This window comes from Adiantum capillus-veneris, chromosome 11 (assembly GCF_014529385.1).
Source record: "Adiantum capillus-veneris isolate H3 chromosome 11, ASM1452938v2, whole genome shotgun sequence".
In the NCBI taxonomy this organism is placed as follows: domain Eukaryota; kingdom Viridiplantae; phylum Streptophyta; class Polypodiopsida; order Polypodiales; family Pteridaceae; genus Adiantum; species Adiantum capillus-veneris.
In genome coordinates, this window is record NC_140941.1 from 10,999,906 (window position 1) to 11,027,441 (window position 27,536).

A 27,536-nucleotide genomic window follows, 5' to 3' on the forward strand; every position below is an offset into this window, starting at 1 on the left:
CAACTCTCAAAGGAACTGGAGAAAATGTGGGAGCTTTTTTGAAATTGAAGAGGGTCAAGCATAGAAGAAAAGGATATATTGTTGATTTAGCAACAATTTGTTAGGGTGTCATGTTCAGTTATGATGTCCTAGGAGACTAGAAGTGATTAGGGTCTTCAAAACATATGCCTTACATGATAGCCAAGTGCAAGTCCCTGGTTGTCATTTCAAAAGTACAATCATTCTGAAACAAAGATGCTTGTTTTCATTGTGAGTCTGTATAGAAGAGGTCTCAAACCGGGTCGAGAGCTAGTTTAGTTGGGGTGTTGATAACAATACTAATGGCATGGTATTAGCAACTGGGTCACTGAAGGGACCTTAAGATCATTTGAATGCTTTGCAAGACTTTAGTGAATCTTCAAATAAAGAAAGTTGTCCTTCAACGTCTCAATTGCTTGAGTGACGAAAGTTCCATTAGAGCGGCAATGTCGCGTTTACAGTAATATGCAGCTCAGACCAAACTATGATTTTTCAAAACTAGTCACCATGAGAGAGACCTTGAGACAGAGCATTTTCATCTTACATTTTTTACTTGGAAAGATGGAGGTTCTTTTAGATGGGCAATTAATTATCTTTCTTTTGTTTTGCATATCGAGGTTATTGTTCTTTGCTTATGATTATATAATTTCCTGTATACCTACATGATGTTGCCAACTGATGTGAGTGGAACATGTGAGAGAGAGAGAGAGAGAGAGAGAGAGAGGGGGGGAGGATGTATATTTTCATTGTCGGCCCCTTTGATTAGCAATGCTACAAGTGGTAGGCCAAAACCATAAGCCAAACGAGGGAAGCACATCTCTATATATGCCAGACCTCAGCAGGCCCTTCAGCATACTGTAGTATACATCCTTCGATCACTTTTGTGATTGAAGTTGCTCCTGTTGAAAGAAAAAAATGGAGTAAGGCCATATGCATGTGCGTGTGCATGGGCGTGGGCATGTGCGTGTGCGTGTGCATGTGTGTGGGCGTGGGCGTGGGCGTGCATGTGTACATGCGCATGTGCCCACTATGTGCACGCGAGCCCTCACTCACTAGGACATGGCTTTTGGTCGTATATACAATCATGTAAAATGTAAAAACATGAAGAATGAATGCATTGTACATCCTTCTCTACACAGGTGCATTTAAATTAGAGGAGGAGGTTGTTGGAGTTACTTCTGAGACAAAGAAGGCATGGAAGCCATAGGGTACTCTGCAGGGAAGCTTGACAACACCAACGGGCTCAGGCACCATCGTCTTTGCATCATACACGCACACCTCAGATTTCCTGCATCAAATAACTCAGCATGTAGAGAAATTCAGATAGAAGCACAACTTTGTATCGCTCCATGACGCAAAGATAACTGCAAGCATACGGAAGCATGAAGAAAGACTCTCTGATCAAAACACCTAGACAATTCATGTGTGGGATTTATGTGAAAAAAAGAAACAACGGTCCTCTTTCACAGTTCAAAGTTTTTTGACAGAGGCTTCGCAGACAGTAAAAATGCCGTCTCAGGGTCATGTTTAGGTCATTTTGTTCCCCAAAAGAGTCCGTAAGAACCAATTGATAAATCTTCGCGGCTTGTGAATGTTTCTCTATTCATGCTTACTTCGTAGCCCATTTTAGATCAAATCGTTTCCTTCCTTAACTTAGAAGCCATTAATACAGTCCAAATCGATTGAATCTTAAAACAATGCAATTACCAAATGAGATTAAAACGAACATACCCAGTGCCCTCGTCATGTACAAAACAGATAAGGAAGCCATCATCTTCAGTTTCATCTTCTCCAGCAGATTGAGGTACAAAAATAGCTTCTGAGCCATACCTCCCCGGGCCAAATATAATCATACCTTTCACATTGCCTCCCACTTCAATCTTACATTTTCCCTCGAATGCAGGCTCTGCCCATAGATCAAACTTGACCAGCCCTTTCACTTTAGTAGAGTCCTCAAGCATAGTGCAATACGCATATTGCTGCTTCCTGGCATTAAAAAAAATTAAAAATTAAAAATTAAAAAAGGCAGTTATACAAAGAAAGACCCCACCATACCAAAGGCCAGGGCAAGTTTATAATTACCTTCCAATATGCTTCTCATTAACACGTGGAAAGTCAACAGCAGACAGAGACAGCTGCCTTTGTGACGCCTTCCCAGTCTTCATATTGAACCTCATCTCATACCTCACCATGCAAAAGAAGCTCATCACTTTAAATCACCCTCCCACCCAATTTAGCCTAGAATTATGCCTTCAAAGCACAAAGATGTGCTCAAAAATTCCGTTGAATGGTTGGCTATTCCCAAAAGCAGACATTTACAGTATAGACTTACAATTCATTTTGAAACCTTTTAAAACTGTCCTTCACAGACCCTGCAGCAATCTCAAGGTCGACTTCTGGCAGTCTACATGTGTAAAGGACAACTTCATCGTCTTCCTCCCAAGCATTGACTGAAAAAGTACCCACAATTGAGTATTACAAGCTCACGTTTCGTAATCTCTGTAGCAAATTGACAACAAAACGCGGGCATTGAACTCACCATTGTGGAATGCATAGCATGTAGGAAGCTCAAACCATTTGATTGTAGATTCATTCTTAGCATACCGAGGAAGAACCCCTATTCTTGCTGGTTTTGTGTCATCGAACTTTATGATCAACTCTCCCTTGGCCATTGCCTAAACATGCAAATTTTTCAAAGACTAACAAAACTACAACAACCCTTTCAAAACATTACATCAGTCTCCCACCTTGGGTTGAAAGTAGAGGGGCATATCCATGAAGATGGCAAAGTGCTCGGTAATGGCAAAGTCATGCATCATGGCAGGTCCAGATACAGTGATAGGGACTGCCTCTTGCATAAGCCCTTCCTTGGAAATGACCCGGTACGTGCAATAGGGAACCTCAAACTGATATCCAAACGTGAATAATTCCCCTGCACCAGGAAAAGAAGATCCTCACAACACTCAGCTTTGTTCAATACCACAAATTGGTACTACAGCTTAGGTATCCTCAAAAATTACCAATTTCAGACTTACCGGTTATCGGGTCCACCTTGGGATGTGCTGTAAAGGGGTGAGTCAGTCTCCTTTCATAGTCTAAGAAACCTATTGTTTGAAGATCCCCATCTTCTAAAACCCTAATGGCATCTGCAAGCATACATGCACATGTATACATGGCATGATAGATAACTAACAGTTTGCACTCAATAGCACGATGAGAAACCCACTGAGCTGAGAAGAAAAGACTTACATGGTTTGTCTCCTTCATGTAAAGCTAGAAGCTTCCCATTATGATAGGTCATGGCTGTGTTACCTACAATCCACACAGGAGGTCCATTTTTGTAAAATAGTCGCAGGTGTGGTTGGAGATAAAGTAAGATGAACTTCATTCTAATGATACATACTAATATACTAAAAGAAATCAAAAATATTATGTTGCACATCCCAGCAAAAGAAGCATTAAGTTGGCTGTACTTCTAACCAACTTGCTTTATCGAAGTGATCCTGCTTTCAATGTACATCAGAATGTTGGCAGCCACATTCCGTTAAAGAAAATTAATTCATGCATGTAAGAAGGATAACCATGCGAGCCTGTAAAAAAATTGACTTGGCATCCCTATGAATAAGACAGTGCTACGTACCTGTGCCAATTCCTTGTGAAAGATCAAGCACTTTGAACTTGCTACGAAGGGTGAAAATCTGCGCAATAAGGAGCCCAAACAATCCTTTCAAATCTCCAATCTGAAAATGATATACATCAGGACCTCAGAGAGCAACCTTCTTATTCAATATACTAAACTGGCAGTATCTGTCTATGCAGACTGGGACAAGGGCAAAAATCGTTCTTAAGTGACAAAGCAGGCCATTTCAGCACGGTCTTTCCTTGAAAGGTGCATCTGGGCTCTATCCTGGATTCATCTAGGTATATTTTGGGGGAGCTTTAAATTTTATTGCTGACTTAAGATTAGGGTTAATAACCTTCTGCCACCTCTAATACACTTCTATCAACGGTTGATCCCCAATGTGTCTCGCATAAAGAGAATTCTTTGAATCCGATTGGTTTTATTTGCATCTGCCGCCTTGTATCTGCCAGACTCGGATGCCGTGTCTTGCCGAAGTGATGCCTTTCCTCTTCTGATTTTGGGTGACTTTGGGATTATCATCATTTTGCACCGGCGCCGAGTCACTTCCATGTTCTTGGTCAGATCCACTGCTTGAGTCCATGGCATGTACTGCAAAAGTCGCACCGGATCCTCCATAGAAGAAGAATCAATTGAAGCTCCAATACCACCATAGAGAGAGAGAGAGAGAGAGAGCAGAGAGAGCAGAAGAAGAAGAAGAAGAAGAAGAGAAGAGAATTTCTAACGTCGTGGGAAACTATTCCAAGAGACCTCAAAGATAGAGAGAGAGAGAGAGAGAGAGAGAGAGAGAGAGTCTCCTGAACCAATCAACCTTGGCAATGAATAACTGATACAATGTACAATGGGGGCAAGGGGTCACATATATACCCACCTCAATAAATTGCCCTACCCAGACTTTGACAAATAAGTACCTAAAAGCCAAAATAAATAATGGGATCACTATGGGCAGTTCACTTGAGATGCCAAAACCCCCTCTGTGCAGCTCATAGTGGACATAAATAGTGAGACGAAGTCGATGAAGAAGCTACCATGGACACGTCACTCCCCAGTAGCTGCAGACTACTGGATACACCTCGGATTTGCTACCCTCAACTTTGTACCTTAGAAGAATGCCATCTTGAGCATCGGTTGCCTTCTAGAAAATTGAACTGTAGACCACACTACACCCAAGAATTCCCATTCGTGAATTGTGAACACATCACGTCCAAATACTCCTAGATAATGAACTTTGAAACACATCCTTCCCATAATCCAACCAACAACAATGGATTGGTGTACTCATCCATAGTATTTTAGATACATCTGATTGGTTCCCTGCCAGATGCATGTGCCTTGAGCCTCTCTCTCTCTGGCTGAAGCTAGTGGCGGCAACTGCCTCTTGACTAGAAATCTCGTGTTGTGGCCACTGTGGTGGCCACCACGTGTGCCAAGCCGATCTCCTCTGTCAAATCTTTATCACCGTTATCTCTCTTCACCTTGTCTTTGCCTTTGTCCTCCCATGAGTTCCTACTTTTGTTTTTGGCTTCAAACTCCCAAGCCAAACAAAGCGTCGTGTCACATTTATAACAATTATTGTCGAACCTCGTGGATACCGAGGTAGCTAACTGAGTACTGGTACTTCTGTCCTTGTCAAGCTTGACTTTGCCAGTGTCCTCTGGCGAACTCATCCATTTGCTTTTGGCTTCACAATCTCGAGCCAAACAAATCGACGGTTTAATTTGCCGATGCATAGACCCCTAACTGGGAATTGGTCGATCCGCTTTCCATAGCCAATGGTTGGCGTTGGTCTTATTTTATCCTTGGTGACGAGGCTTCGTTGGAAACTCAGGCTTCTTGGGAACAGCCATCTAGGAACTTCATAACGGAGACCAATCTTGCCCCAAAATTGTCGTCCTCTAGAGACAGTATGTTTGCATGGCTTCTCAACACTGTTGGAATCCTTGCCCTTCCCCTATCCAAAAGTGTCCACGCTCTCAAGCCTTTGCCAAATCATTTCAAAACACCACTTGAAGAACCCTCCCCACCGTGCATGTTGCATTGGAGACCTCTCCCCATCAAGCATTTCAAAACGCTGCATAACTGCAGCCCTTGGGGAAGTTGCCTGTTGGAGGCCACACTCAAGTGGGCGTTTCAAAACGCGAGTGTTCATGGCCATTTAACAAGCCATCTCAAAGCCCATCTTTCGTAGCGTTTCAAGATGATGTTGTTGCGATGTCCCCTGCCGGTCATCACCTCCACGAAACAAGTTGCGTTTCAAGACATTGTGGCAATGTGTCCTCCAAGCTCCCTGTCGACCATGCACCTACATCTCAAGATGTTGCCACCCCGCTAGCATATCAAAACGTTGGTTGAGCATCAAGAGAACTAGTGTCACAAAGTGATGACATGGCTGCCCGCTCTGCAGGAAACCCTAACCCTAACTGCAGAAAATCAAAAACCCTATTTTGTTGAAACCCTAATTTGCTGAAACCCAAACCCTAAATTGCTGACGTGTCGGACTGACACGTGGCTGCCCGCTCTGCTATACAGAATCTCCGGGATTCGCGGCGTATTTTGCAAGATTTTGCTGGCAGCTTTTGGGCGATGCTTTTTGCTACGCTTTTGCTAGCTGCTCATTTCTACGCAATTGAGAGAAAGCCTCTTTGCTTTATTAAGCAAGAGAGAGAAAGCCTCTTTGCTTTATTTTTATTAAGCAAGAGAGAGAAAAATCTTCTGCTTTAATTTTCAGAAAGCTTTGATTTTCAGCTATTGCGGCTCTGCTTTTGGCATCCCTCGTACCTTTAAATAAGCGGGCTGGCCTCTCACAACTCAGAGCATCTGGACGCAGAGTCCGAGTGTGAGCACCTGCCCGCACTCTTGTACTTTAAACTTAGAGCAATACAAAAAGAAATACCGAAAGGGGCGCCAGTCTTTGGGGCCAATATCTCTAGGCACTGAACTCCGTCGGGCCAGTGTCGAATAAATTGTGAACTGTGAGATTTTTTGAAGTGGTTATTTGGTGCTGTCGCGGTAGATTCTTGACTTGGAGTGTCCAAGTCTGTTACAGTGGTATTAGAGCACGGCCGATTTCTCTTCTACGGGAAATACGATCCCAATTTTTTTTCTGCGGCACCTATGGCTTCAGGCAAGGATCAGTCGACTCTATCCGGAGATGCGGGAAGGGATCACAACGAAGATTCCGGCAAAGAGTATGGCCCGCCTCGGCCTACTCAGGCAGAGCGTCGAGAGATGGAGCGTCGTCAATTGATCGGCGATGCAACAAAGATGATGCTCAATTTTGAAAAAGGACCCAAAATTTGCAAAATATATGAGCGGGACTTCTTTCCAGGAAGTGCATGCGCAGTGGCAAAAAACCACACCACCACCCCCAAAACCCGCTCTCAAGAAACCTTCTGCTCACAAGAAATATACGGAGAATGAATTAGAAGAGGTGGTTGATGCACGAATTGCTCAGCTTTTTGACGGGCAAAAGAAAGCAAAAAAGCACGGCAAAAAGCAAAAGAAAGGCAATGACTTCCCGAGTTATTTGGGTCGTCAGTCGACATTTGAAAAGGCAAAGAAACAGAAGAAGTGAGTTCCATTTGAAGAAGTACCCAGTTCTTCTTCTTCTTCTTCTTCTTCTTCTGACAGTTCTTCTAGCTCATCTGACTCGAGCAAAGAAGACCAAAAAGACAAAAAGCAAAGCAAGAAGCAACGCTTCGGAAAGGGCAAGAAAAAGGCAAAGAAGTCTAAATCTCTCCCAATGAGTGACAGCTCTACAGAGGACTTGTCTACAGACAGTTCAGACTCTGACAACAGCAACTTTTATGCAAAGAAGAAGAATTTTTATAAAGCCAACCAGTATGACTTTCTGGAAGACAAGCAAGAAAGTCCGAGAGTTTAAGGAAGGCGGACAGTCAATTAAATTTGACACGTTTTCGGGATATAGAGATGCTTCGAAGGCTTTGTCTTTTGTAGAGCAGTTTGACATCACTTTCGCGGGAGGACGTTACTCAGAGCACTCTAAGATTCGGAGAGCTGCCTCTTACTTTAAGGGGAATGCTCGAACTTGGTGGTCCACGCTTCTATTAAGCAAGACTGCGCCAGTTAAATGGTTGAAATTCAAGAGGCTTTTTACTTCTTCTTAGTTGACTCGAGAGTATGAACGTGATATACGAACTACTTGGAACCATCTTCGGATGACCAAGAAAGATACAGTGGACGCTTATTGCGAGAGATTCTGGAGCTCTTTTCTACCCGCCTCTTCATTTAAGAAGATCTCGTTCAAGGAACAGATTGAGCGGTTTACCTTGGGTCTACCTACAGAGATCCAAGATGACTGCTTGGAACAAAAGTCAGCTTCTATTCAGGAGTTGATGAGTCATGCGAAACGGAGTTTTGCCATCCACTCTGGCAGTCTAACCTACCTCACCGATGAGATCATGACACAAAGAGTTGAACAGACTTCGACAAATGAAAGTAGAGAGAGAAAGAGCAACTCAGAAAAGAAAGATGCACGACCACAAGCTTACTCCTCAGGAGAGAGCTCGCTTCATCAGAGAGGGGAAGTGCTTTGGATGCGGGGAACCTGGACATATCTCCGTGAAGAGCACTAAAAAGGTACAAAAAAAACAGAACGACAAGGACGACGAAAGGCCTGAGAGTTCGAGAGCAGCTGAGGAACGTGGAAGAAAAGGCAAGATGAAAACAGGACTGGTTCCAGATTGCGTGGGTACCAATCCCAACACGGTGGACGAGAGTACAGAACTTTGCCGAGCTTGGGGCAAAGTGAAAGACCAAGAAGCCCTAATCTTCTTTGATGGAGGAGCCAAGGCCAACTTCATTTCATCGGAATTGGCGGCGCGGCCCGAGATCACTCTCGATCGGATGGGACCTCTTGCGAAGGCAGTTCTAACGGCACCCGACAGGGACGTAGCCATTACACCTGTCATTGGCAAACTTCGGTTGCATTGTGAGAAGGGCAGAACCATTGCACTCAATATAAAACTGAAGGGCGAGTCTGTCCCTATTGTATCGACTTCGGCCATTTCTAAATTAATGAAACCCGGTCTGTTTGTTTACTCGATCTTTTTCAAAGAGTTGAATGATGAGGATAGGACAAATATGTCTGAACTTGATAAAGAATGCCAAGATTTTCTCCACTCTCATGCCGATTGCTTCTCGGAGGGCCTGCCAAGTGAGTTACCACCTACTCGTCCTGAAGATCATACCATTGATCTGATACCTGGAAGCACACCACCGAACCGGCCACCTTACCGTGTGAGCCGAGCCCAGAACGAAGAGATTATGAACCAAGTGAAAGACCTTTTGGAAAAGGGTCTCGTCCAGCCTAGTACTTCACTATATTGCTCTCCAGTGTTGTTGGTTTTGAAAAAAGATGGATCTTGGAGAATGTGCATCGATTGTAGAGCTCTCAACAAAATCACCATCAAGAAGAGATTTCCGATTCCCACGATCGATGATATACTCGACAGATTACAGGGATCCTTGTGTTTTAGTAGGATTGATTTGAAGAGTGGATATCATCATATCAAAATCGCACCAGGAGATGTCTACAAGACAGCCTTTCGGACGACTTTTGGGTTATTTGAGTTTTTGATGATGCCTTTTGGCTTAACCAATGCTCCTGCGACATTTAACCGGATGATGGACACGATTTTTCGAGAGTACAAGCTATTTGTTGGCACTTTCTTTGACGATATCATTGTTTTCTCCAAGAATGAGGTAGAACATAGAGATCACTTGCTTCAAATCTTTTAGGCATTACGAGATCACAAGTTAGTGAGTAATGCAAAGAAAAGTGAATTTTTCCTACCAAAGATATACTTTTTGGGACACATTGTGTCAGCAGCAGGAGTGCAGATGGATCCGACCAAGATAGAGACTATCCGTGATTGGCCTGATTTGAAGAATGTCCATGAAGTTAGAAGCTTCTTGAGACTGTGTTCATACTACAGGCGGTTCATTCGAAGGTTTGCAGAGGTTGCTTCCCCTTTGCATATCTTGACACAGAAAGGAGTCCCTTTCTCGTGGGGACCCACAGAGGTGACTGCCTTTCAGACTTTGAAAGAGAAATTGACTACGGGACCAGTTTTGACTTTGACGGACTTGCAGAAGTCATTTGAAGTATATTGTGATGCTTGTGATCGTAGTCTGGGTGCGGTCTTAATGCAAGAAGGCCATGTCATTGCTTATGAGAGCCGATTGTTCTCAAGGCTGGAATTGACAGCACAAATTTATGAGAAAGAGCTTTTGGCGGTTATCCATGCTCTTACTCAGTGGCGGCACTACCTACTAGGAGCGGATTTTACTGTCTTTACAGATCATCAGAGTTTAAACTACTACTTGTCACAGAAGCAGCTATCAGAAAAGCAGATGCGGTGGGCGAACATCTTGTCACAGTTTCACTTCCAGATTGTCCATGTCCAGGGACATAAGAATTTGGTGGCACATGCTTTGTCTCGAAAGCCGTTGGTTCTGGCTATTTCCGCGATACATCATAGGAGCTTCGAGGAAATGGTCGATCAATATGCCACAGATCTGGATTTTGCAAACGTTTTCACACGGATACGGGATGGGGAGACAGTAGCGGGATATTCCATTTGGGATGGCTACTTAATGAGGAGAACCATGTTGTGCGTTACACAGCCGTTGAGGGAAAAGGTTATGACTGAATGCCACTGTCCACCTTTTACGGGTCACCGCGGCATTGCTATCACCATGAAAGGGGTAGAGACATATTTCTTTTGGCCGAGACTCAAGAAGGATGTGGAAGAGTTTGTGCGCAGTTGCTTGGTATGCCAGAAGGTCAAGTTTGACAGGCATAAAGCACAGGGATTGTTACAGCCTTTGCCCATACCCACCTGTCCCTGGGAAAGTATTGCAATGGATTTCATTTTTGATCTCCCGAGAACACAGAGTGGTCACGATGGTATTTGGATTGTTATTGACAGATTTAGCAAGCAAGCTCATTTCATTCCAGTGAAGAAGACAATCAAGCCGGATCACTTAGCGAGACTGTTTGTGGCCCAGATTTTCAGATTACATGGCATGCGCCTGAGACGATTGTCTCTGACAGGGACCCAGATTTACGAGTTTGTTTTGGAAGGCAATTTGGGAGAACATTGGCACGTAGTTGCAGTTCTCATCTTCTTTCTACCCACAGACTGACGGGCAATCTGAGATTGCCAATTCACTGGTTTTAGATTTATTAAAGTTTTATATCTCGGATCAAAAGACTCAATGGGAAAAGTATCTACCTTTGGTGGAATTTGCCTACAATAACACAATACACTCTTCGACGGGAAAGGCGCCATTTGAGATTGTTGAAGGTGCTGCGAAGGTTCCACCCTTCCCAAGCAGAAAAGATAAGATTTTTGAAGCTGATGAGTATACTCACGACTTAGACACAGCTTTTGCCAAAGTTCCCGTGAGGCTTTGCAGAAATCTCAAGAACGACAGAAAAAGGCAGAGGATCGCCATCGTCGCGATTTGAAATTGAAGGAGGAAGATTGGGTTCTCTTACGTTTTGAGAAGGCACGCCTGAGAAAGAAAAAGGGAAAGGAGAGGCTTTGATACTACGGACCTTTCCAGATCTCCGAAAAGATCAATGATGTCTCCTTCCGACTGAAACTACCTGACACTTGGGAGGATTCACAATGCATTTCATGTGAGTCTCTTGAAACCTTTCAAAGGTGATGTGCCTGATGATGGAAAACCCAAAGTGGAGGAAAACGAGGAGATCCTTGTTCCTGAACAAATTTGGCACATAAGGACACAAAGAATAAGGGTAAAACAAGAAGGCGGTTCTTGGTTAAATTCAAGAACTATCCTACATTGGATGCTAAGTGGATGGAGGAGGAGGACCTAGTAGATACTCCTCAGATTGTGAACCTTTACCTTGAAGCTTTTGGTTTAGCATAGTCTATTCCAAATGGAACCCAAAATTTAGCTTGGCCGCAGATCTGGTGCAGTGGGATACACAAGAGGGGAGTTACTCTACTTCTTTGTCAACAGATGCCTCGAATTTTTAGAATACTAGAGTCACTGATGTCTCTTTGAGCTTCAGGGATACTGAGAGCTGACAATATTTTGTTGTATGACTTTATGAAATGGAATTCCGGAAAATGAAACTGATTTGTTCTTAACTTGTTTTTAAGTGCAGGAACAAATAGAAGAAATGACTACAGCATTTTGGTCTAATTGATCTCGAATAGACATGGTTGCAATAGGGGTTAGTCAATCCGGCATCTATGAGGTCCCGACGGGATCTAGATGCGATTGCTAACTACATTGCCGATAAATCATGGTCTAAGATCCGAATGAATGTTGAATGTCATGTGATGTCCAGTGATGTTGAGTGATGTCCTGTGATATGACTGTCGATTGGTACATGTGCTAGATGTGTGTTCCTAGTGTGTCGGTACTAACGGTCAGTGTCTGCTAAGACAGTTTATGGCCTCTGTCTGTTTTGCAGGCGTAATCGAGGGCGATTACAATGCTTTCAAGAAGGGGGTATGTCACAAAGTGATGACGTGGCTGCCCACTCTGCAAGAAACCCTAACCCTAACTGCAGAAAATCAAAAACGCTAATTTGTTGAAAGCCTAATTTGCTGAAACCCTAACCCTAAATTGCTGACGTGGCAAGCTGACACGTGGCTGTCCGCTCTACTGTATGGAATCTCCGGGATTCGCGGCGCATTTTGCGGGATTTTGCTGGCAGCTTTTGGGCAATGCTTTTTGCTACGCTTTTGCTGGCTGCTAATTTCTACGCAATTGAGAGAAAGCCTCTTTGTTTTATTAAGCAAGAGAGAGAAAGCCTCTTTGCTTTATTTTTATTAAGCGAGAGAGAGAGAGAGAGAGAGAGAGAGAGAGAGAGAGAGAGAAATCTTATGCTTTATTTTCAGGAAGCTTTTGGTTTTCAGCTATTGGGGCTCTGCTTTTGGCATCCCTTGTACCTTTAAATATGTGAGCAGGCCTCTCACAACTCAGAGCATCTGGACGCAGAGTCTGAGTGTGAGCGCCTGCCCGCACTCTTGTACTTTGAACTCAGATTAATACAAAAAGAAATACCGAAAGGGGCGCCAGTCTTTGGGGCCAATATCTCGAGGCACTGAACTCCGCCGGGCAGGTGTCGAATAAATTGTGAACTGTGAACTGTTTTGAAGTGGTTATTTGGTGCTGTCGCGGTAGATTCTTGACTTGGAGTGTCCAAGTCTGTTCCAACTAGAGTTTCAAAACGTTGTGCCCACTGCTACAATGGATTTCCCCTTTCAAACTACGTTTCAAAACGTTGAGGAAACGCTGGGGCAGCGACACCTCCTCCTTCACCACGTGTTGATCCTCTTCTTCGTGGCGAGCTCCTCCCTCATTGCAATCACGGAGCACAAGGCTCTGATACCATGTCAAAGTTGACAATGCGAAAGCGTAAAGAGAGAGAGAGAGAGAGAGAGAGAGAGAGAGAGAGAGAGAGAAGAAGAAGAGAATTTTATCGTCATAGGAAACTATCCCAAGAGACCTTAAAGATCTATCCGACGAGGAGAGTTGAATTCAAGACCTGTTATTCAAGAGGGAAATGGCATAGCCAATCTACCACACTTGGGTGTGTGTGTGTGTGTGTGTGTGTGTGTGTGTGTGTGTGTGAGAGAGAGAGAGAGAGAGAGAGAGAGAGAGAGAGAGTCTCCTGAACCAATCAACCTTGGCAATGAATAATTGATACAATGTACAACGGGGGCAAGGGGTCACATATATACCCACCTCAGTAAATTGCCCTACCCAGACTTTGACAAGTAATAAATACCTAAAAGCCAAAATAAATAATGGGACCACTTTAAGTAGTTCACTTGAGATGCCAAAACTCGAACACAACAGACACACAAACATAACTGAAAATAGTTAACACTTAAACATGGAAACAATCTATAGTCAAGACATGAAGTGGCAGAGGTACACTTCCAGATGTGCTAGCCTCAAAGTCTGGCATCCCTTTCCATGTTTCTTTTTATATTGATGAAAGTTATATAGTACAATTGTCGGGGAGTCACTCTACAACTATGCAACCATGTACTGATTTGCCTAGGCCCCAAAGTGACCGCGAGGCATACTTATATAGGAACTATGGCCCCAACAGCAACTGATTAAAGAAGCTGGCGCTCAAAAGCACCTCTGCTAAAAACATAGCGCCCAAAAGTTATGCAATTCTTTGCTTTCTAAAAACTGAGGCCGAGAAGCAGGGCTATGTTGCCACATCATCACACACAACGCAACGCGATTTATGACGCAATTCATGGACCAGCCAAGTCAACGTGTACTGATTTTCTCTCTTCTTCTGTCTGAGCAAGGGCTGCCACATCATCACTTTGTAACAACTCCCAACAATAGAGGGTGCTTTCTTGTGTGACATAAGAATGGAGGGGCAGATTTGGGAGGGGCATCCAAAAGAGGGGAGAGAGGGGGTTGCTGTAACAGACTTGGACACTCCAAGTCAAGAATCAACCGCGACAGCACCAAATAACCACTTCAAAACAAGTCACAGATCACAATAGATGTACACTGGCCCGGCAGAGTTCCGTGCCTAGAGATATTGGCCCCAAAGACTGGCGCCCCTTTCGGTATTTCTTTTTATATTAATCAAATCAAAGTACAAGAGAGCGGTTAGGGTTTCATTCTCAGACTCTGCGTCCAGATGATCTGAGAAGTGAAGCCCTCACCACTTAGTTAAAGATACAAGGGATGCCCAAAAGCAGAGCCCCAAAAGCTTTTAAAATAAAAAGCATCAGTTCTCTCTCTCTCTTAGAGAGTCTTTTCTCTTTTTTTATAAGAAAAAAGCAAAATTCCCGTCGCTCATCATTTTCCAAAAAAAAAATTTAAAAAAATTCAACCTCCGCGATTTCCAGAAATTAGGGTTTCTGGCAGAAATTAGGGTTTTTGTTGTCCGCCACGTCATCACTTTGTGACATACCCCCCTCTTGAAAGCATTGTAATCGACTGCGATTACGCTTGCAAAACCGACAAAAGCCATATACCGTCTTAGCAGACACTGACTGTTAGTACCTACGTACTAGGAACACACATCTAGCACATGTACAAAATCGACAGTCACATCACACAACATCACAGGACATCACCAGACATCACAGGACATCACATGACATTCAACATTCATTCGGATCTTAGACCATGATTTATCGGCAATGTAGCAATCACATCTAGGTCCAATCGGGACCTCAACGATGTCCGATTGACTAACCCCTATTGCAACCATGTCTATTCGAGATTAATCAAACCAAAATGCTGCAGTCATTTCGGCTATCAGTTACTGCACTCACAAGAAGTCAAGAACAAATCAGTATCATTATCAGGAATTCCATTTCATAAAGTCATCCAGCAGAATACTGTCAGCTCTCAGTATCCCTGAAGCTCAAAGAGACATCAGTGACTTTAGTATCAAAATCAAGGCATCTGTTGACAAAGGAGCGGAGTGACTCCCCTCTTGTGCATCCCACTGCACCAGATCTCCGGCCAAGCTGAATTCTGGGTTCCGTTTGGAGTAGACTATGCTAAACCAAAACATCGAGGTAAAGTTTCACAATCCGAGGAGTATCTGCTAGGTCCTCCTCCTCCATCCACTTCGCATCAAATGCAGAAAAGTTCTTGAACTTAACCAAGAACCGCCTTCGGACTTTATCTTTCTTCGTATCGTTATGTGCCAAAATCTGTTCAGGAACAAGGATCTCCTCGTTTTCTTCCACTTCGGGTTGCTCATCAGGCACATCACCCTTAACAGGTTTCAAGAGACTCACATGCAATGCATTGTGAATCCTCCAAGTATCTGGCAGTTTCAATCGGAAGGAGACATCATTTATCTTTTCAGTGATCTGGAAAGGTCCGTAGTATCGCATACTAAGCTTTGGGAAAAGCCTCTCCTTTCCCTTTTTCTTTCGTAGGCGTGCCTTCTCAAAACGTAAGAGCACCCAATCATCCTCCTTCAATTTCAAGTCGCGACAATGGCGATCCGCTGCCTTTTTTTGTCCTTGTTGAGACTCTTGCAAAGTCTCGCAAACCTTGGCAAAAGCCGTATCCAAATCTCGCGAATATTCATCCGCTTCAAATATCTAATCTTTCGTGCTCAGGAAGGATGGAACCTTCGCAGTACTTTCAACAATCTCACATGGCGTCTTCCCTGTCAAAGAGTGTATCGTGTTATTGTAGGCAAATTCCACCAAAGGTAAGTTCTTTTTCCATTGAGTCTTCTGATCCGAGATACAAGACTTCAATAAATCTAAAATCACCGAATTGGCAATCTCAAATTGCCCGTCAGTCTGCAAGTGGAACGATGACGAGAACTGCAACTGCGTGCCAATGTTCTCCCAAATTGCCTTCCAAAACAAACTCATAAATCTGGGGTCTCTGTCGGAGACAATCGTCTCAGACGTGCCATGTAATCGGAAAATCATCGTAATCATTCTGTGTTCTTGGGAGATCAAAAATGAAATCCATTGCAATACTTTCCCAAGGGTGGGTGGGTATGGGTAAAGGCTGTAACAATCCCTGTGCCTTATGCCTGTCAAACTTGACCTTCTGGCATACCAAGCAACTGCGCACAAACTTTTCCACATCCTTTTTGAGTCTCGGCCCAAAGAAGTATCTCTCTACCCCCTTCATGGTGGTAGCAATGCCGCGGTGACCCGTAAAAGGTGGACAGTGGCATTCAGTCATAACCTTATCCCTCAACGGCTGTGTAACGCACAACATAGTCTTTTTCATCAAGTAGCCTTCCCGAAGGGAGTATCCAGCTACTGTCTCCCCATCCCGTATCCGTGTGAAAATATCTGCAAAATCTGTATCTGTGGCATACTAAACAACCATATCCTCGAAGCTCCTATGATGTATCGCGGAAACAGCCAGAACCAACGGTTTCCGAGACAAAGCATCTGCCACCACATTCTTCTGTCCCTGCACATGGACAATCTAGAAGTGGAACTGTGACAAGATGTTCGCCTACCGCATCTGCTTTTCCGAAAGCTGCTTCTCTGACAAGAAGTAGCGCAAACTCTGATGGTCTGTACAAACAGTAAAATCCGCTCCGAGTAGGTAATGCCACCACTGAGTAAGAGCATGGATAACCGCCAAAAGCTCTTTCTCATAGATCTGTGCTGTCATCTCCGGCCTAGAGAACAAACGGCTCTCGTAAGCTATGACATGGCCTTCTTGCATCAAGACCGCACCCAGACTACGACCACAAGCATCACAATATACTTCAAATGACTTCTGCAAGTCCGGCAAAGTCAAAATAGGTCCCGTAGTCAATTTCTCTTTCAATGTCCGAAAGGCAGTCACCTCTGTGGGTTCCCACGAAAAAGGTACTCCTTTCTGTGTCAAGGTATGCAAAGGGGAAGCAACCTCTGCAAACTTTCGTATGAACCGCCTGTAGTACGAACACAGTCCCAAGAAGCTTCTAACTTCATGGATATTCCTCGAATCGGGCCAATCACGGATAGTCTCTATCTTGGCCGGGTCCATTTGCACTCCTGCTGCTGACACAATGTGTCCCAAAAAGTGTATCTCTGGTAGGAAAAATTCACTTTTCTTTGCATTAATCACTAACTTGTGATCTCGTAATGCTTGAAAGACCTGAAGCAGATGATCTCTGTGTTCTGCCTCATTCTTGGAGAAAACAATGATGTCGTCAAAGAAAGTGCCAACAAATAGCTTGTACTCTCGAAAAATCCTGTCCATCATGCGATTAAATGTCGCAGGAGCATTGGTTAAGCCAAAAGGCATCACCAAAAACTCAAATAACCCAAAAGTCGTCCGAAAAACTGTCTTGTAGACATCTCTCGACGCTATCCTTATCTGATGATATCCACTCTTCAAGTCAATCCTGCTAAAGCACGAGGATCCCTGTAACATGTCGAGTATATCATCGATCCTAGGGATCGGAAATCTATTCTTGATGGTGATTTCGTTGAGAGTGCTATAATCGATGTACATTCTCCAAGATCCGTCTTTCTTCAAAACCAACAACACTGGAGAGCAATACGGTGAAGTACTAGGCTGGACAAGACCCCAAGAGGTCTTTCACTGGGTTCATAATCTTTTCATTCTGTACTCAGCTCACACGATAAGGTGGCCGATTCGGTGGCGTGCTTCCAGGTATCAGATCAATGGTTTGATCTTCAAGCCCTCTGAAAAGCAATCGGCATGAGTGTGGAGAAAAATCTTGGCGTTCTTTTGATTAGGTCAAAACATATTCAACCTTTATCCAGCATTCAGTTCTCTCCCAAAAGAATGAGTAAGAAACTGAAGTTCATCAAGTACAATCTCCAAGCCCTTCAGTTATCAAAGTCGCTTTCTCGGCCCGGTAGTCAACCACGGCGTAGTTCTTGTGGTACCAAGGGATCCAGAGTAGAACGTCACTCGCGTGCCCTAAACACCCCTGTCATTGCAAACTAAGTTTGCCAATGCTCAGTGTAATGGCAACATCCCATCAAGGTGCCAGTCGAACTACCTCCGCCTGTGGCGTCAGTCTGTCGGGCGTAATTCCAAATCGAGCCGCCAATTCCAAGTGAAAAGAAGGTGGCCTTGGCTCCTTCAAAAGAGCTTCCTGATCCTTCACTTTGCCCCAAAAGCGGCAAAGTTTGTACTTTCATTCATTAGATTCGGTGCAAGTCCCACGCCATGTGGTACCAGTTCTGCTTTTCTATCTGCCTTTTCTGCCACATTCCTTAGCTGCTCTCGAATTCTCAGGCCTGTCGTCGTCTTTATCATTCTGTTCTTTCTGTGCCTTTTTAGGGCACTTCGCGGAGATATGTCCATGTTCCCCCGGATCCAAAGCACTTCCCCTCTCTAATGAAGCGAGCTCTCTTCTCAGGAGTAAGCTTGGGTCCTGCATCCTTTTTCTCTAGGTTGCTCTTTTTCTTTCTACTTTCATTCCCAGAAGTCTGTTCGGCTCGTTGTGTCATGGCCTCATCTGTGGGGTAGGTCAGATTGCCAGAGTAAATGGCAAAGCCCCGCTTCACATGACTCATCAACTCCTGAATAGAAGCTGACTTCTGTTCCAAGCAGTGATCTCGGATCTCTGTAGGTAGACCCAAGGTAAACCGCTCAATCTGTTCTCTGAACGAGATCTTCTTGAATGAAGAGGTGGGTAGAAAAGAGCTCCAAAATCTTTCACAATAAGCATTGATTGTATCTTTCTTCGTCATCCGAAGATGGTTCCAAGCAGCTCGTACATCTCGTTCATATTCTTGCGTCAACCAAGAAGAAATAAAAAGCTTCTTAAATTTCAGCCATTTAACTGGCGCACTCTTGTTAAAAGAAGCGTGGACCACCAAGTACGAGCATTCCCCTTGAGGTAAGAGGTAGCTCTCCGAATCTTGGAGTGCTTTGAATAGCGTCCTCCCGCGAAAGCAATGTCAAACTGCTGTATAAAAGACAAAGCCTTCGAAGCATGTGAGTGTCCTGAAAAGTATCAAACTTGATCGAGTGGCCACCTTCCTTAAACTCTCGGACTTTCTTGCTTTTATCTTTGAGAAAGTCATACTGGTTGGCTTTGTAAAAATTCTTCTTGTTCGCATAAAACTTTCCGTCATCAGAATCTGAGCTGTCTGTAGACAAGTCCTTAGTAGAATTGTCAGTCTCTGGGCGAGATGTAGCCTTCTTTGCCTTTTTCTTGCCCTTTCCGAAGCTTTGTTTCTTGCTTCGCTTTTTACCTTTTCTATCTTCTTCGCTCGAATCCGAGGAGCTAGAAGAACTGTCAGAAGAAGAAGAAGAAGAAGAAGAAGAACTGGGTACTCCTTCAAATCGAACACGCTTCTTCTGTTTCTTTGCCTTGTCAAAAGTCGACTGACGACCCAAATAACCTCGAAAGTCAGTGCTTTTCTTTTGCTTTTTGCCGTGCTTTTTGGCTTTCTTTTGCGATTCAAAAAGCTGAGCAATCCGTGCATCAACCACGTTCTCCAGTTCCTTCTCCGTATATTTTCTTGGAGGCAGAAGGTTTCTTGAGAGCGGGTTTCGGGAGTGGTGTTGTGGTTCTCTACCACTCTGTCTGTACCTCTTCCAAAGAGGTCTGGTTCATATATTTTGCCATCTTCGGGTCCTTGGCAAAATTGAGCATCATCTTTATTGCATCGCCGTTCAACTGGCGACGCTCCATCTCTCGCCGCTCCGCCTGAGTAGGCCAAGGCGGGCCATACTCTCTGCCGGAATCTTCGTTGTGATCCCAGCCCGTATCTCCCGATGCAGAGGGAGTCGACTGAGCATTGCCTGAAGCCATAGGTGCCGCGGAAAAAAAAAATCGGGGATCGGATTTCCCATAGAAGAGAAATTGGCCGTGCTCTGATACCACTGTAACAGACTTGAACACTCCAAGTCAAGAATCAACCGCGACAGCACCAAATAACCACTTCAAAACAAGTCATAGATCACAATAGATGTACACTGGCCCGGCGGAGTTCTGTGCCTAGAGATATTGGCCCCAAAGACTGGTGCCCCTTTCGGTATTTCTTTTTATATTAATCAAATCAAAGTACAAGAGAGCGGTTAGGGTTAAACTCTCAGGCTCTGTGTCCAGATGCTCTGAGAAGTGAAGCCCTCACCACTTATTTAAAGATACAAGGGATGCCCAAAAGCAGAGCCCCAAAAGCTTTTAAAATAAAAAGCATTAGTTCTCTCTCTCTCTTACAGAGTCTTTTCTCTTTTTTTATAAATTAAAAAAAAAGAAAAATTCGCGTTGCTCATCATTTTCCCAAAAAAAAAAACTCAACCTCCGCGATTTCCGGAAATTAGGGTTTTTGGCAGAAATTAGGGTTTCTACTGTCCGCCACGTCATCACTTTGTGATAGTTGCTGAGATAGAGAGAGGGCTCCTTTTGCTCCAAAAATGAGAGGGGGATTTAAAGGGTCTTTTTATGAAGAGAGGGCACCCAGTTTTGGGCTGTCCTCATTTGTCCGTGGGCTGCTGACTTAAAGTGGGGCACCGTCACTTTAAAAACCTCAAAATCTCTCTCTCTCTCTCTCTCTCTCTCTCTCTCTCTCTCTCTCTCTCATTTCAGCATTTTATTTTCAGTATTTTCTTTTCCGGACACCCGGACTACCACTAGATGTACATTGATTTGTCTCATAGGCCAACTTCGGCCTTTAGAAGACGTAAAGCGGCCTCTCTGTCAGGTCCTCACCTACACGCACCATGGGACCCAAACCAATACAGCAAACAACCCCCCCGAAACCGGACATCATGGAAGGGAATACGCCACCATGCTCATTACGAGACATATGGGGACTCATCTCCTCGATGCACACCACCATCATGAAGCAGAGCGATGAAATCAAAGACCTAGCTCTAAAAAACCAAGAATTGGAACACAAGCTCCAAATGCAAGACCTACGAGTCCGTCACCAAGAGGAGAAGATGCAGGAGCTCCAGGGTGCTCTTGATAAGCACACAGCTACAATGTAAAACACGCCAGCCACACATGATGAAAAGATTGCGCAAATGAATGTATCTGAAAATGTGGGCTCTTGGAAAGATGCATTGACACACACACACACACACCAATGCCGCCGACTTTCTCAATGAACAGAGACGTGTATGCTAATGAGGATGACAAAGAATACACCGAACAAGAGAAAAGAAAAATGAACATCGTGATACAGGGCATCCCCGAATCCGACAACAAGAAGGTCATTACCTTGAACACCGACATCACGGAAATGATCTCCGCTAACTTCGGAATGCATGATGTGGTGGTATATGGTGCACATCGAGTAGGCAAGAAGAAACCAAAAGCAAATCGGGCAATCTAAAGCACACTTCTGGATGCCCGCAAGAGGGCTATTATCCTCGAAAACGCCCACATCTACTTAAAGGATAGAGCACTATACATCAATGAAGATAGAACGCCGAACCAACAAAAGACCAGACGTGAAGCATACGAAGCTCGCATGAACAAAAAAACAGCCCAAGCAGACACGAAAGGGGAAGCAAAAGAGGAAACAAAATGACAATACAAGACCCATGGGTTCACGGAACTACACGTGACAAGTTGGAATTGCAGAGGCTTCCCGTGGCATAAAGGAGAAGGATTAACGGAAGTCCTACCACAAGCCGACATTCTCTTTTTATTGGAAACATGGGAACACGATGCATGTAGAATACCACATTGAAGGATATGTCACACACTCCCTACGGATGCCATGTACAAAAATGAGGGGACAAGGAGTCGCGGTGATATACCGAGAGGAACTCAGAAAAATGATCACAATTTGCAAGACAGATGCTCATAACCGATACATATGGATCAAGTTTGACACAAAACCTAAACCTATGTTCATTGCCAGGTGCTACATCCCCCATAGAGAGTCACCATTCTACGGTGCCTTCAATGTAGAGAAGAATTACCCTTTCGAGGATCTGTATGCCGATATCCATGCCTATGCACAAGAAGGGATGATTATGCTTATTGGGGACATGAATACTCGCATAGCACATGCGCAAATGCAAATGGTGGATCTCATGACACCTCCAATGCTTGAACATAATGAGATACTAGATCCCACATGGGAGAGATGTTCGAAAGATCTCATTACAAACCCGCAAGGTATTGCATTGCTCAGTATGATGACATCCTTACAACTAATCGCCGTCAATGGAACAAGTTTGAAAAATCGGGAGAATGCACATGCTACACGGCCAACAAAGGCATGAGTGCTATTGATTATGTATTGATTGCATATGAGGTATCCCATATTGTAAGTAATTTTACAATTGGGAAGAGGTCACCCAATTCGGACCACACCCCAATCCATGTATGGCTACAAGTTCCCACTCAAAAAGCACAAAAACAGCCCCATGCCCGATCATGGACATACAAAATGCAAGTGGACAAGAAAAGAATGTCTGCAGAACATCTAGACAATGCACTTGCTCATGTACCCATGCCATCACACATTGAACAAACATGGCCAATTTTCAAACAAGCTCTATGTGACGCCGTGGAACAAACAATGGGAAAAACGCATCGGCGAGGAAATCATGTTAAAGGGCTACCGCATAACCCATGGTTTGATGAAGAGTGCAAGTATGTAAAAAAAACAATTGCGGGCACTCTCAACGACGAACACGGAATGGGAAACTCTATCAAAAGACTACACAAATCTCAAGAGGCGGAAAAGAAGAAACTATGAGCTACGGACGGAGACACAAGCCATAGCCAACTTCAAGAAAAATCCCAAAAAGGAATGGCTGAAAATAAAGGGACGGAGACATGACATTATGGGGGACATAAGCTCAGATGACATGTACATGTATGTGGAACAACTATATGTGCATAATAATGCGGAAGAAATGCCACACATGCAAACCGATCTCCATGCCTAAGACCACTTTGATTCCGAAACGGTTAAAAAAGGCATACAGAAACTTGCAAATGGGAAAGCTCCGAACATACTACACTTGAACTCAGAAATGCTTAAATGGTCAGGTATGAGAGCCAAAGAGTGGATACATAGAATGCTAAACCAAGCCATTGTTCAAGGGCTACCCGAGGATTGGCAAAAGAACTGGATCAAAGCACTTTACAAAAAAGGGGATGTAAATCAGCCTACCAACTACCGTACCATTATGGTAGGATCTTGCATGGCAAAGCTTTTGGGAAGCATCTTAGAACAAAGCATAAGCACATGGGCAGAGACAAATGGAAAACGAGCAAAAGAACAAGCAAGTTTTCGACCAAAACATAGCACCATTGATCACCTTGTTTCACTCAGGGTATTAATGGAAGAGAGTCGGCTAAAGGGAAAAACATTATACTGTTGCTTTGTAGATTTCACCAAAGCCTTTGACACGGTCCCGAGAATGGGTATATGGAAAAGGATGGAATGCATAAAAGTACCGATGCATCTCAGGAGTGCGGTAGCACGTCTCTATGACAGAGTCATATGTCAACTAAAAACGCACGAAGGGCTGTCCAAAGCTTTCTCGAGCAACATGGGGGTCAAACAAGGATGCCCTCTCTCCCCTACTCTTTTTGGATTGTGCATTGATCAAATAGAAAGCTTCCTCCCTCAACTAGAAGGGGGATGAACCAGCCATCGGGATGCTTACACTTCTCATGCTCATCTATGCAGACGATGTGGCTCTTTTCGCCCATGACATTACAACTCTACAGAAATTGGTCAATGCGTTACATGCTTTTTGTGACAATGTGGGTCTATCAATCAATGTAGACAAAACAAAGTTCATGATTGTAAAGACTCGTAAGATGGATATCCATGCCCCCCTCATGTATCAAGGGAAACAAATTGAGAAAGTCGACAGTTTCAAGTACTTGGGGATTGACATCCCGTGCAACTATGCTTGGGGACAATGCGCACATAATAGAATTGACATCGGCCATGCCGAGTACTATCAATTTGAAAACATGTGCACACAAAGGAGCATAAAAAGATGGGAGATAAAAGCGACCATTTTTGAGACATGCGTAGTGCAAGCCATCCTCTACGGAGTGGAAATCTGGGGAGCAAGCATTTCAGCCCACACATGGAATGAAATTGAAAAAATTCAGAAAAAGTTTCTATGTCGACACATGGGGGTCAAAAAGACGATACCATACTCCGTGCTACTCTTGGAGACATTAAGAAATGGTTCGCTAAATGGATGGTAGAGGCATATGTGGACATGCTTATTGAGGAGGGCAAGGAGGGAGAACATATGCTGAATTTTGAAATTGCATTACTAAATAGCCTCCACACCAAGTGGAAGACAACGCAACACCGCTCGAAATTTGAATACTATTGCAAGCATGTCAACACAAAGTATTGGGAAGACTATAGCACAAACCCAATGGAAGCCCAGGCCCACATACGAACACCCATGCCCCACATGGCACGAAGAGCCATCTCTTTGATGCGCACAAGGTCACATATGCTCAAAATAGAAACAGAGGGCTGGCTGAAAATTGATGCTTCTAAACGGATATGCACATCATGTACAATGCAAGCTCCCGAAGATGAAGCACATGTGACATTGGAATGCCCAGAATACGCTCACATCCGGGCTAATTTTCAACCACTTCTAAGCGGTTGCTCTACCTTTGCGGACCTATTATCCAAGACAAACCCCTCCCCTATAGCTCTCGGAACATACCTCACCCACATACTTGAACATCAAAAGACACTCATAGGAACACAAAAAGAGAATAACACACACCACACCATACACCCTCGTGAGGGGAGACTATGTATCACTCTGAGGTCCCATGGGTCATTTCTGGCCCCCCGCGGACGTTAATACCAAATCAAATCTCTCTCTCTCTCTCTCTCTCTCTCTCTCTCTCTCTCTCTCTCTCTCTCTCTCTCTCTCTCTCTCTCTCTCTCTCTCTCTCTCTCTCTCTCTCTCTCTCTCTCTCTCTCTCTCTCTATGTCTGTCTGTCTATATATATATATATATATATATACAAACTTACGAAACAAAATTTTTGCGATGTTTTTTAGTTGCCCATCCCACAACTCATCAGAAATGTTCATCAGGTTGGTTGGTGCTCTAGTTAGTTCCTTGGAATGATGCAATAGACATACTTGCTAGGACGTTCCTGCGGTTCTTCCATCTCCGATACGACAGTCACCCTCTGATGAGGCTTCCAAATTACCCTCTCACGTCATAGGAGCCAGTTATTCTGATAATTCACTTCAAATTAAAATTCTTAAACCATGGCCAATTTAGCAACACAAAGTCGTCAAACAAGCACCTCAACAAGCCACAACTTGAACGCCAAGACCAACCAGAACTAGAACTCCAAAGCTACGACGAAGCACAACCAACTTGAAGATCCCATCCCAGCTGAAAAGTGCAAATCCAAGGTAAGTCTCCACGACAAAGTCGTAGTAGATCTTGACCAGTCCCCCTCATGATGGAAAGCCGCAAAAGGAGGAGATGCCTCCACCACAAAAGACAACCACAACCCCCCGGCTACAGCCTCCAAATCAGCCAATCTGTTTGTTTACGTCTGAAATGAAATATTTATTTGCATCTGCAAGAGGGCTAAGAGAACTATGAGACTAGATTACATCATCATCATGTAATCCAAGTGTCCTTGTGTGTGTGTGTGTGTGTGTGTGTGTGTGTGTGTGTGTGTGTGTGTGTGTGTGTGTGTGTGTGTGTGTGTGTGTGTGTGTAAAGCAGCCCTTGCAGGCAGCCTCTCTACATGAATGTTTCTGATACATACTAGGCATACAAGAGGGCGAGACCATCCATAATAGGGCTCCACAATGAAAAAGACCGCATCACAAGTAAACAACGGACAAAACAGGTGCCCAGCCCTACAACAAATGCCAAATAATATCCCCCACCCCTCAAATGACAAATAACTCCATACCTGGAAACTGTGACCAGCCAAGGAAATGCCCAACAAACCTCTAACAACTTCATATTTCATGAAACTAGAACAGAAAGTAAACCAACCTTCATGAACTTGGCAGCTCCAAAGTGGGTCTCTTGTTTCAGCCTGGATGTTTGAACAAACCGTGATACATATGTTGCCTTCCCATCCTTTATGCGCAAGGCATGAATCATCCTTCACATCAAACAAGAATGACTGGTCTCATGAGGTTCTCAACAAAATGCACAGTATAAAATGATGGGCCTTACCCGTCTCCATCGAACCTGTGAACATCACCCAAACATAATCACACGTCAAAATAAACCATGTGCGCCTGCGGATTGAATAGTCTGAGCTAAGAGACACTGCAAAAACCATACTAAATTACCAGTGGTACCCTGCAACAGGCTTGAATTTTGGATTGGGCCCAATTCGTACAAACTCACCATTCAAGCAGCTCTGTTTGATCAAATAAACAAACTAGAAATGAGCAAAAACGCTTATAATCCTCGCAGGGATTGCATACAGAGAAAGCTATACAGGAATGATATATACACCATGCAAAAATGCCGCATAGCCACACCCACTGATTCAAACCTCGGCATCATCATGGAAAAAAGCAACATCAACTACTGAACAACATACAATATTTCTTTGCGCTTACAGGGAGGTTACCCTCGACAGGGATGTCACGCACAGGCTCGCACTCATCTACAGGGGCATAGTTGCCTTGGAGATAATGGAGGGGCTTGGAGGGGTGGGGATAGAAAGCCCAAACAAACGCTTTTTCCAAGACATCGATGAGATGTGCAGCTGCACCAGTCTTTGGACACGGCTTTGGAGGGCTTGCCTCACAGTTTGCGCCCATGGCAACCAGAAGGTGAGCGCGTGTGCGTGTGTGTGTGTGTGTGGTTTGATCACGTGAGAGTATGCAGGAGTGTGTTGTAGGCTATGTTAAGGCGTTTTAAGGCTGCGGAACTTCGTTGTCCGCATGTGGCTAAGGAATCAAAGGCAAATTCCATCGTTACAAGTAGTGGAACTGCGGAAGGGAAGAACGAGGTGCGTCTCCGTCTCTCAAACCGCGCACGAGAGGGACAGTCTGCCCCACTAAATTTGTCGAACGCAGTTCCCATTATTATTAAACTCGTGTGAATCTTGGTATGTCTAAAGCCGCCCGTGTCGCCAAACTTGCAAAATCCCCGTTAAAGGTTTCAGTTTGTTGAGGGTTAAAGCCACCTAAATGGAAAGACAAAATTCCCAGTGTGTGTTGCTCAGAAACAAGAAGGGAGGAGTGCAATCGGAAGGTAGCGGAAGCGACTACCTACAAAAAGAACGATGCCTCAATCTGATAATCACAGACAGCAGTAGCTCGCGTGCAGGCTTCTCTGTGTTTTTCAGCAAAACATCGTGATCCACCTGGGGGTGCAATTTGAGCCAGTCTTGCCTGCATGAACCGAACATGAATCCAATGGCTACAATAGGATATTTGTTGAGCTAACCACT

General features: G+C 44.2%; 1 protein-coding gene across 2 annotated transcripts; it reads right to left on the reverse strand.

Annotated features, from left to right (window-relative positions):
• Positions 1–411: 411 nt before the first annotated feature.
• On the reverse strand, positions 412–27,118 carry LOC147446882 (carotenoid 9,10(9',10')-cleavage dioxygenase-like). Of its 2 annotated transcripts, none has more exons than XM_086522826.1 (14): positions 26,698–27,118; positions 26,422–26,492; positions 26,303–26,317; positions 26,117–26,228; positions 3,659–3,758; positions 3,268–3,330; positions 3,054–3,164; positions 2,766–2,950; positions 2,558–2,693; positions 2,351–2,468; positions 2,101–2,202; positions 1,750–2,004; positions 1,195–1,306; positions 412–917 (listed from the first exon to the last, which is right to left on the reverse strand). In XM_086522826.1, the coding sequence occupies exons 1-14, from the start codon at positions 26,899–26,901 to the stop codon at positions 894–896; spliced, it is 1,608 nt and encodes a 535-aa protein (XP_086378952.1). In that variant the 5' UTR covers positions 26,902–27,118; the 3' UTR covers positions 412–893. The 2 variants fall into 2 exon arrangements, with proteins under 2 accessions (XP_086378952.1, XP_086378953.1); XM_086522827.1 differs by having other exon boundaries at positions 3,659–3,716; positions 26,698–27,117.
• Positions 27,119–27,536: the final 418 nt, after the last annotated feature.